Source organism: Haemorhous mexicanus, chromosome 1 (genome assembly GCF_027477595.1).
Source record: "Haemorhous mexicanus isolate bHaeMex1 chromosome 1, bHaeMex1.pri, whole genome shotgun sequence".
Classification (NCBI taxonomy): Eukaryota; Metazoa; Chordata; class Aves; order Passeriformes; family Fringillidae; genus Haemorhous; species Haemorhous mexicanus.
The window spans coordinates 102,351,856-102,364,222 of NC_082341.1; the positions used below are offsets into that span (position 1 = coordinate 102,351,856).

The 12,367-nt window shown below is 35.6% G+C and overlaps 1 protein-coding gene across 1 annotated transcript in view; it reads right to left on the minus strand.

Moving 5' to 3' along the window:
- DOK6 (docking protein 6) overlaps window positions 1–12,367 on the minus strand; it is a 239,923-nt gene that overhangs the window by 36,188 nt on the left and 191,368 nt on the right. The window contains exon 7 of the mRNA XM_059853228.1: window positions 3,225–3,342. Coding sequence (XP_059709211.1) covers window positions 3,225–3,342 — 118 coding nt within the window. The remainder of the gene's footprint in view (window positions 1–3,224; window positions 3,343–12,367) is intronic.

The window sequence follows — 12,367 nt, forward strand, 5'->3', positions numbered from 1 at the left end:
TTTTTCAGATAGATGAAAATTCAGAACTAGAATTCTTCAGATAGATGAAAATTCAGTCTGCGATTTATTTTTTTTAATTTAAGCAAATTTAAAGACCTAAATGCAAAATAAATAAAAAAACCAAACCAAAACAAAAACAAACAAACAAAACCAAAAAAAGATGATTTCTCCTTAATAACTTTTGTTGTATAAGAACTCATTTGTTTTGTTTGTCAATTTTTAATATCCTGTGTAACCATGCTAAATTTTATGGTAGGTATAAACAGTAAACACTGAATTACAAGGAAACATACAGGGTATTTTTTTACATGCTTATATGGCTCCTATAGTTTTTGCTTCTTAATAACAATTTCAGTTAATAAGGTTACTCTTGGCTTCTCATTTTTATCAATTTTTAGATCTTGATGTATGATAGCATAACATATCAATGAATGTTTACCTTCTGTTGGGCTCAGATTTTTTTAGAGCTGTCAATTATTAATGAAAATGTACAATTTATGTATGTCATACTCATGTATGCACAAAAACGGTGCAGAGGTCTTTTTCCTCTGCTATTTAAATCACTCTTTGATGATAAATATTAAAGGACACTATTTAATTTCTGAACTGTAATTAAAGGCAAACTTGGATTATCAATAGAAGCTAACCCATCTCATTTTATAATATTTTGGGCAACTTGTGCTACTTTAGCTCTATTAGTCTATGTATTATTCTCTACAGGTCTTTACATGTAAGTATTTTCATGGGCTAATGGAGCATAATAGACCCAATACTCATTTATTGAAGGGCCTTACATCTGAAATGTAGTTTTTGAAAAACCAAAAATCACAAAAACCACTACCTTCTTACTCCATAGCATATTCATTATCAGATCAACACACACTACTAATTAAGTTAAATTTCACTGCTAAATAACTCCCAAAGAGCCAATTTATCTAAGGTAGCATGAGCACATATTCATTTCCCCTTATACATCACCAGCTGTTAATAATTAAGTTCTAGTCACTTCAGACTGCAAGTTTGAAATAATTGCCACTGTGGAAGCACCTGTACTTAGCAGTGAGCCTGGCTACTACTACTGATACTGACAGTCACCTGGATACAGGTAGACACCACTCTGTTTATTTCACTTTAGAGTTTGTGAGATATTTAGAAGTACATAGGGAATTTTCAGATTTGTTTCTTGAATGTTCAAAGCTTTGTTGTAAATGCCCAGGAAGTGCAGAGCTAAGTTCAGTGTCCTGTTCTCGGAAGAAAACGTCTCCTCCCCGAAGGTGCAAGGCACCTTTTGAAGCTCAGAGGAGATGATGGCAGCAGAAGGTGATTCTCCCCTCTGCACCAGCTCCTCTCAGCTGGCTGCTCTGCAAAGGTGAGGGCTGAAGTGAGGCTTGCAATCTGCTTCCTTGCTGCCCACCTTCCACCCACCTCTACGGAGCTTCTGTGGGCTGATGCTTTGACAGCCCTGCGGTGCAAAGGCTGTCGCTATGACAAGGTATGAGGAGGAAAAGGTGTACTTTGCACCAGCTTCGCTCAATGCACAAATTCATTGCTTTTAATTAGTGATTGCAGCGGAAGGTTCAAAGAGATTTTCATTACAGATAGCGAATGGTAATCTTGCATGGAAAAGTTTTGCAACCAGAGTCTTCTGGATGCACTTCCTTGCCCACTGGCAAGACTGAATCGGTCTCTCCTGAAATTAACTACATTTTCTCAGGCATCAGTCATCACAGTACATGTAGGAAAAATGAAAATATTAAGTTCTGAAATATTTATTAGCCCCAAGTTTCAGTAGAAATGTGAATAAAATCTGCATACTTCCGGAAAGAAAAACTCTTAGTTTTTTAATAATACACTTCTAATATGCTGAATCCTGCACAACTTGATGGTATAGATATTTTATTGTTACTTTACATATAAAGTTTTGCTTTCCTTTATTTTGAAGGCCATTTATAAGGAAGAAAATATTGTTGAGAGTGAATATAACACATTTACTGTCTTGCCAATGAAGAAAAGACACATCAAGAACACAAGAAGAAGAAATCTAACATCTCTACAAATAAACTTCATTTTGCATTCTCTACAAATAAACTTCTTATTGTGTCCATGAAAAAATATCACTGATATGATGAATATATGTAGTATGAGTATATGAATATATGATGTGCGAGTAAAACCTTTTTCACAAACAGCTTCTGAAAGATTATTTTCTTTTTTCCATTACTGGTATTTAAATCAAAGTCTATAACCATGATTAAAAATTAACTTTGCTCTATGGAGAATGATGGGAAACAAATGCCTGTACCTTTAATGACTCACCCACTGAATGCACAGTTCACCTGCTGATTTTAATTTATGTGATAATTCACAAAACAAAGCATTTAATGTCCTTCATCTATATACTGGATTTCACTTATTTTAATGAAAATATGTACTGTTTCCTTGCATTGGGTACTCTTGTTTGTAAGCAGTTTCTAACTTCCTATCTAAATGTAAATTGTTTATGCGAACAGATTATTAAGAGAGAACTAAGACGAAATCCTTAAGACCTTTAGAAATAAAACAAAGCCATACATTCACAAAAGGCTATTTTTAAAACGTCTACACTTAATATGTAACAATAATTTCATTTTCTTAAAAGATACAAATCAATTTCAGCTTAAGAGCAGTGAATCATCATCATCAAGTTATGCTAATTATAGCATTTAAAAGCTTTAGCAAATCTAAACATATGAAAGAAAACCATAGACAGAAGATGATTTGTTGAAGGTCTGTAAGTTAGTTGAGTCAACAGTTCACATATATGATTTGCCAGGCAAATTTACCAAGAATAGCTCTTCTTCCTAGAATTACTCTGTTTTAATCTTGCAACTCATATAGCCACTTTATGTAGATCTGATTAGGCACCCTGAGGTTGCCCAAATACTTGCCCCATCTCATTGATAGAAAATACTAAAACAACCTGACATTCATTAGCTACTGAGAAGCTACATTGAGCCAAATTGTCTATCCAGCTTTATGTGGTGATTCTAGAAATAATTTTCACCATTTGTTTACAAAATGACTAAAAGAAACCTGTTTTATGTAAATTTGGGAATCCTGCTGAGGTTCCTGACAATTGATAAAATGAAATGGAGAGAAAATAACCAGTGCAAATAAAAAGCAATTTGCATGAATTCTGGTGAAATGGAAAGCAGTTAATGGATATGGCATTATAAGCAACTTGCCTTGTAAACTGTAGATTTCTCCAACGCTGTTCTGCCGGGTGATGTGATGCCAATATGCACTACGAGGAAGGGAGATCGACTTGGATAAAGTCATTGGTTCAGACAGACTGGTCTGGAGCTGAAAGCCAAAGCAAACATAAATGGAAGGTCACACATAAGCATACTTGATAAATAATCTCAAAACTATAAATTGAATCTGTGTTGTCATGAACATACCATTTTCTGTGTTACAAGCATCAGCACTGTGAATGCTCAGGAAAAAGCTGCAAAAGTATACCTGGGTCTATAGGTTCATTAGCAGGGGTTTATATTAGGACATCAGAAAATGTCCCTATTTATCTAAAGCTATTCTTCTTGCTGTCAGGGTTTTGTTATTTTCTTCTTTACCTTTATGATAATGATGGATTAATATGTGCCTGAATTCTAAAACCCCTCTGCAATCACTTTTCCTTTTGGTCATTTAGCCTGCATATTGGATTGAATACCCAGAAAGATGCTAAGAGAGAATCTGAGACAACCAGCAGAGAATTAGCAATGGAGAGTCATTAATCTCCTAATCCTCCTTTGAAGGGGAAGCATCTCATCACCAGTAGCAGGCTCCAGCTTCAAGAGCAGATTTTCCTGGTCTGGGGGACTTTATGTGACTGAAATTAGGAATTGCATGGTAAGTGTCCCTGTGACCAAGAGCTACAGCACAGAAACCTGAGAGGAGGAATGTCAACTTTATTAAAGAGATCTCTGTCTCTAACAAACTATTGATGTGAGTGAAAGACAAGGCAACACTACAGAGAAAAAAGAAAGATGAAGGATTGTGCATTCTGGCAACCTCTTTGGATATTCCTGTTATGTTTTCTGTGTCTAGAAGAAAAGAGAATGCACCTGCAAATATTTTGTATCTCTGGCTTTACAGAATATAAAATGTGATCAATAATTTTTGGGATCTAACAAATCACCATAACATTGTGAGCATAATTTTCTCAGAGGAGAAAATTCTGAAAATATCAATACTGAAGGATCAATTATGTCTGAATATTTAGAATGAAAAACCTCTTAGTTTTAGGGGAGGGACCAGGATGGTACTCTGAGAGGGTGTACCTAGAAACTCATTTGCAGAGAGTTCAGCTACAGAGCAGAAGGTATTCAAGGTTTGGATCATTTACTGCAGGTTTAGTCATTAGTTCTTAGGGATTCCTCATTGAGAATCATAATGCCAAATTTAAAAAAAGCCCTTTGTGACTGTACAAACTCATATTATTCTGTAAATTAAATCTCTTCCTCCCCACAAAATATGTTTAGACACAGCATCCACCCAAAGACTTAAAATGATATAAATTTTGAGTATTAACACGAACTGATGCATGGAATACATTTTGCTTCAGATCAATCTGCTGTAATTACTTCTGTTGTTGTTTTCTTGAGAACTGTCATCAAAATAACTCCCAGTCTACAGCTAATGTCTTTTCTGTTCATTTACAGCCAAGTATTACATTTCATTTGTCAGTGGTGCAGATCATCACTAGAAGCTATTTGATATGAAGTAAAGAGCTTGCAGAAGCATTTAGTTCATTAAAAAGAAGTCTGAAAGCCTTATCACAAGAATTCCAACTTTAGGGAGCCTTTGGGGTTTAAATTTTATTGATGCACTGAATTTCCTTTATTGTAGAGATCAGGACAGTAACAAACCCTCTATACTATTTTAGCATGTTTCTATAGCAAGGACAACAAGGGTAATTTTGCCAAAGAGGAAAATTACATAAAATCATCTAACTTTAGTTTACCAATTATTTATTAATAATTTAATGACTCAAAAGGTAAATTAAAGGCAAAACATTTTCTTAGTATGCATTGTGAAATAAATTATTCCAGTAAATAGAACCACTTTGACTGCAGTTTATTATCTCAAAGCCAAATCCACGGACTGAATGGAATACGTGGTTAAATGTATCATCATTCCTGACCTGCATGTTTCTATAGCAAGGACAACAAGGGTAATTTTGCCAAAGAGGAAAATTACATAAAATCATCTAACTTTAGTTTACCAATTATTTATTAATAATTTAATGACTCAAAAGGTAAATTAAAGGCAAAACATTTTCTTAGTATGCATTGTGAAATAAATTATTCCAGTAAATAGAACCACTTTGACTGCAGTTTATTATCTCAAAGCCAAATCCACAGACTGAATGGAATACGTGGTTAAATGTATCATCATTCCTGACCTGAGGTGATTAGCTCCTGCCTGATCTGACCAATAGTGATGCAGAAGAACTTTATTTGCACACATTAGAGATTCAGGAGAATAAAAAAAGATCTATTCTCATTATAAAATAATGTAAGAACTGCTTTAGTGCAGAAGACTGCACTGCAAGCATTCACAATAGTTTGTTTCCTCAGATTCTCTAACGAAGCAACAACCCCCGATATCACCTTTTGGGTAAGAATTATCACCATATGCTAGCTGCAATAGGACCAGAAGAACCATATTTCTCTGGGGACTCCATAGAGAAAAAAATGCAATTTCTAGTTTATTACAATATCATCTCCAGAAAAATAAAACAACTTTAAAATAAAATATCAATTTTGTTTTTCATTTGTGACTTTACAATAGAAACATAAACCTTTGGATTTGAAGGTTATTACCTTGTATATCATGAAAGGGATGATAATATTAATTTATCCATGAAGTTATTTTTACTGAATAGTAGGCTACCATCAGCTATAATTTTTCTTTTAATCTGTTTAATCCACATAAAACTCACATTGTTGATCAAATGTAATTGACAATGAGAGAATGCTTACTTCTACAAACTGCTGTTAGCAAAAATATTCCTTTGTTCAAAGAAAATCGAATAATATATTGACTGAAACCCATTTTCTCTGGAGAACATCTTATATGTTACACTGTGGGTGTTTCAGACAAAAAAACCTTGAAAACCAAAGTGAAGAAAATACATAAGTACATCCATATTAGCAATGGTTCATATTCTACCAGATTGCTCTTTGTTATATTAATAATTACAAGCTAAACTAACATTTAAAGTACAGAGATCTACTCTTTCAGTATCCCTTATTCCCAGTTGTAAATTAAATTCTGGTAGCTAATAAAGTTAACTAGAACAACAAAACAAACAAACAACTTGCAAATCAGGGAAGATTTACAAAACTGTCTAACTGTTAAAAAATTAGACTCTCAGGTTCAAGACCTCTGGTGTTCCAGACCAGTGAAAGAGAACACATTTATAACTTCAGAGACTTTGTCCTCCATACCCTTCCCTTTTGTCTTTTTACTATGCCTCATTAAAAAACAACTGGCACTCTAAAGTCTTTTTGAAGCAGCTAATGCAGAGAACTTTTCACTGTTGATAATCAAGTAAATAACCTTTAAATTTTCTTCTTTTCTCAAAGAAGGTAGACCATTCTGCACAGATTTATTACTGTCCTTCATTTAACAGAAATGTAATAGTTAAAAATGTATTTAACAATTATTTCACCTATCTCATTAAGTCTGTTTACCGTGCAGAAAATTAAAACATCTCTGGGTCCAGATTTGTTCTTACATAACAGGCCAATATTCAGCTGTTGTTTCCAGCACCAACACATTTTTCTCAGGAGCTGGCAAAACAGGCTCAGATGCATTAGCAAGGGCCCATCATGACAGAGGTAGCAAAGACACAGAGAAGTTAATGTTTCTGTTTGGGAATGAATTTGAGATGACTCTGCTGCTCTACTTCACTTGGTGAGATCCCACCCGGAGTACTGTGTCCAGCTCTGGGGTCCTTAGCACATCCAGAGGTGGGACTCAAAAATGATCAGAGGGCTGGAATGCCTCTCCTGTGAAGACAAACTGGGTTCAGACTGGAGATGTTCAGGGAGAAAGTTTCAGGGAGACCTTATTTTGACCTCTCAGTACTTTACAGGGGCCTATAAGAAAGAGGGGACAGACTTTCTAGCAGGGCCTGTTGTAACAGGACAAGGAGTAAAGGTTTTAAATTAAAAGAGGATAAATTTAAATTGGACACAAAGAAGGAATTTTTTATGATGCAGGAGGTAAAACACTGGCATTGGTTGCCCAGAGAGGTTTTGGACGCCTCATCCCTGGACACATTCAAGGTCAAATTAGACTGGGCTCTGAGCAACCTGGTCTAGTTGAAGATGTTCCTTCTCTTTGCAGGGGGGTTGGACAAGATGGCAATCAAAGGTCCTTTCCAACCCAAAGCATTCTCTGATTTCACTGAAGGTTGTTTTGCTGTGTTGCATCCGTGTTCTGGTCTTAATAGAGGAAAGTAAGAGCAATATACCAAATTAAACATGCATCTAGGATGACTTGGCTACAAATATTTCTCAAATCTGATGAGACTTCAGGAAATAAAAACATAACCTAGACTTTTTTTGCCAGTTTATGAGGTAGAAAGTGAGAACAGAATTAGAATGTAGGTGAAAAGTAGAAATGCACACATCAAAACCATATTAACTCAGGGAGTTTTGTGGTGGGAATATAAAAACCCCCAAATATCACTGAAGCATTTTTGTTACCTGACAGGAAACACGTAGTAGGTAGGCTTCATCCATTTCCCCCAGAATCTCTCTGATAAAATACCTTTAATACAGTGAACATTCAATTTCTTTCCTGTACCAAATCTAATATCCAAAGCCATAATATCCAACATATTGAGGTCTGTAAAGTTTTTGCTTTTCCAGTGACACCTTTATTATTCTTACAGGTCTATTTGATTAAAATAGAAATTTACAAAAAAAACCCCAAAAAAACAGAAGGAAGTCTATTAATGTGTCACTGTAAGAAGTTTCCCATATTTTTCATTATTGCTCTTTTATGAAAGTCTTAAAGAGTAAATTTTCTTTTAATTCCCATAGGTAATTTCCATTGACTTCAATAGATTTGTTACTCTGATACCAATAATGAATACAATTACAAAAACGGAGCCTGTTAGCTGTATTAGGGTTCTGAGCTTTGATCTTTTTAGCATGTTATTCTCTCTGTTTTATTTTTTTCATTAAAAACTCAAAACATTGAAGGTGACAGAAAATACATTTGGCTTGAGGAGACAAACTGAGTAATTTATAGTTCATTCCATAGTTTTTTTTAGTCTACAATAAGGACAGTTTGCTTTTTACAGATACGCTCTGAAAATAGGTTAGTTTATTATGGATAAAACCCTCTGTCTCATTTCAAATTCTCATTAGTGTCTTTAAACAAATAGCAAGAGAACTAGGTCACAGAAGACTAACGAGAGTTGTAGTCTAGAAATATGAATAGAATATGGTTATTTAGACTTTTTTGTTTCTTTCTAACTCTAAAGAAGATCTTTGTGTGTTATGCCTTGAAGAGAAAGAGGGCTTAAGAAATATATTTCACCTCACACATGTCAATTAGCTGACACAGACTCATTTCACTGGTATCCACAGTAAAAAAATTACTAGAGCTTAAGAATCACACAATCTAGTAGGTAGCATCAGCTCAGGTATCACTTGAGAACAAGCAGGAGAAATGTTTTTGGGTTTTTTCAAATGAGTTTTCTCATTTTCTTATGATGACCAAAAAAAGGTATCAGGTTTGTCTTTTTTGCAAAAGCAGCAACTGTTGTCCTGGATTCAACTTCTATACTATGACACATAGATCGATTTTACAAAAACCAGTTCTCATCCAGTACTGCAAAGCAGACTGTTCCTTCATCAGCACAGGTTTGCCCATGTTTCTTTTTAAATCAATTCTCCTGCTCCAAACAATTTTCCAATTTGTCATTTTGAATTCTGTCCCTTCATTGATCCACTTCCACATTGTTATACATGTAAGATCTGGAAGTATAATGACGAGACTAAGCCTTGATCCTTCTTTGAAAATACTTAATAAAACTGGATGCAGATACAGTCCTATGAAATACCAGTGAGAAAATTATTTCATTTGGTGATGTGTTACTAATACTCTCTGGTTGCAATTTTTCTGTAGCCCTTTTTTCACAATCACTTAGCTTGCTTAGAACATAGTTATGGTCATTTTTATATATGTTACTTGGACTGTGCTAATTATTTAAACATGTCAAGTATTAATATAATCATTTATAGGTATCAGCATACTATTTATTTGCTATGCACTGCTTTATATTTATTTTTTACACTTTTATCCAGCTTGCTGCTCCTGACGGAATACATAATATTGGCAAATCCCCCACCAATATACGACCTCACAAGTCTCCTGAAAAAGCTTTTTTCTTTTATTTTTTCTTTCCTCTAAAAGAAGCTCATAATAGATCAGTGTTGCCAGACAGAAGGGAATAATGTTGGAGGAAAATTAGATGCATTTTACTTTGGGATTATATTTGTTGAATGTCTGTAAGGTGCGTGTCTTCACCCATATTCTGTCACAAAATTGTGGGTTTGTTCCTTTTGTGAAAGAAGTTTCCTGGAAACTATAATAATTAGTGTGAGGGTAGAAGCTCAGATTCTTACATTTTTCAAAGGTTTGAGCCATTCTAATATACATAAGAAATACTTTATCCTTTTTTCATTGCATAAAACCATTCACTAATAACCTGGGAGATAATGCCAACATGGAAAGAGCTGAGACTATTTCCAGCCTGGCTATACTGCAGGTCTTAGTGGAAACAAACACAACTGAGCTAAGTTTTTTAAGAAATGTAAGAAATACATATACGTGTGTATATATATATATATATATATATATATATATATATATATGCATGACAGAGAATCCAGTATTGCACAGAAGTTATTTGCAGATATTGATTGTCCTTTCTGTTGCCATGAAATAGGAGCCAGCTATGTACGCTTGCAGCCCAGAATGAATGCCAGCCACACCTGAGCCAGCAGGCTGAGGGAAGTGATTCTCCCTCTCTTCTGCCTTGTGAGACCCCACATGGAGCACTGCATCCAGCTCTAAGAGCCCCAGCACAAAAAAGAGAGGGACCTGCTAGAGCAGGTCCAGAGGAGGCCATGAAGATAATCAGAGGGAAGGAGCACCTCTACTATGAAGACAGGCTGAGAGAGCTGGGGTTGTTCAGTGTGCAGCAGGGAAGGCCTCATCTCATCAAAGCTTGTAAATACCAGATGGGAGAGGGCAAAGACAGAACCAGGCTCTTTACAGTGGTGCCCAGTGACAGGACCAGAGACAATGTGCAGAAACTGAAACACAGGAGATTCCCGCTGAACATCAGGAAGCACCTTTGCTGTGAGGTTGACTAAGCATTGGCACAGATTTCCCAGGGAGGTTGTGAAGTCTCTCACATTGCAGATATTCAAAAGACATTGAGACATGTTTCTGGACAACCAGATTTGATGGCACTACTTGAGCTAGGGAGGTTGGACAAGACATCCCTTCCATCCTCAACTAGTCTGTGGTTGTCATTTCCAAAAATACAGAGAAGGTTTTACTGAATAGGGAGAGTCCCAGATCTGTCTTCTGAACAGTGTAATGATAAGTCAGTTGAGATGGAAAAGAACAAACTGAAAGGCATCAGAGAGATCAAAGAAAGAGACCCTCAACAAACACTTGTCTTTTTCATTTGGAGCAAGTGTTTTCTGGGTAATTCAGCCTGAGAGTTATGGAGTTCCAGAAGTGGCTCTTTCATGAGGTTTGTCAATCCAGACCCAAAAATAGTGAGGCTTGCTATCAGTGCTGACATGCAAGTCCTTCCTCTGTCCTCATTTCCCTGCCTGTTTTTCACTCTCCTTGCTCTGCTGAGTATTCCTCTCTCTTACAAAGCTACTAGAGTCTGACCTCAGCCTGAAATGCTCTGGCAAAGTCTTCAAAGTATGAGATTTTTTTCATGGAATTACTTGCCAAAAGATATGACATATTTTAAGCAGATATTTGGGACACTTGAAGTCTCAGTGTTTTACTTGAGAGTACTATAAAGACAGCCTTTGTGACCTCATAGAAGTTTGCTCTAGAACTGGTGTGGTAGAAGCCATGGTATGAAAAATGTCTCTCGGAGGAAATCAGACTTGAAAACCTCTCTCTAGCATGTGGCAAGAAAGGTGAAATGGGGATGAACACAGACTGTCCCCAGCTGGGAGAACCCCACCTGAATAAATTTGGGGTTGAAAACTGGATTTCTAAAAAATGCAGCAATCTACATTCACTGCTCCCTGCACAGTTATTTGGCTTCCATTATTTCTGATAAATCAAATTACTTGGACCTCCTGAGACTTCTCAAAAAGTTTTTCTTCTGTTGTCTAAAACATATCAGTAGTTTCCAATTACGCATATTTGTGGAAATCACATTTCTTTTAGCTTTTTCATTTTGGTATACAGAAATTAGTGACCAATGAACTTTAATAAAAGGACAGGAAGACAATTTTCTGAATACTTCTGAAACAGTAATCATCAATAAATTTTCATGAATATTCCTCATTAAGCTTATCAGTGCGTGACTCCAGTATTCAGCAACACACATAGTCTGGCTGACCTCTACTTTCTGACATTTGCAGAAGTTAGTTTTATATGTCATACAAAGACATTTCAATTAAAAACAAGAAATAGCGAACCTAGAATGCATTAAAATTACTGCTACATAGAAAAGTCTTCTCAGATGACTCTTCAATAGCTTCCAAAAACCACGGTTCCTTCCTTTTAACTATTTACTTTTAGGCATTTGAAATGCATCTTGAATCACACATACTGGGCCTGGTTATATATGTGCAATGCACATGAATGGAAATTATTAAGTTTTAGCTTTGAAACATAGTGTATTTTTTGGGGGGGAGGGAAGGGAGGTATGTGCTGGCTCATATGAACACCCATTGTTTTAATTCAAGAAAATATATTAATTAATAATTAAATATTTACTTCAGGAGCTGCATGGCCTTTAATGAGTTTTTTACACATCTAAAATCAACTGAGAAGATGGTATGTAAAAGTAAAGGGCTATTCTTTTCCAGTGTGTGTCCTTGCACACAGGGATCACACCATGATCACGTATATAGACAGGTACAGCCAGAGATTTCTTGACATTGTTCTTTTAAAACTGAAATGAGCGATCATTTAAAAGCAATGCATACACTTCTAAATAAAAATATATCATGCATATTTGGAAGTATTTGGGGTTTTGTGGCCCAGAAACAGCTTGCAGTGAGAGACATGATTCTCTGAATCGCAATTCAAATTT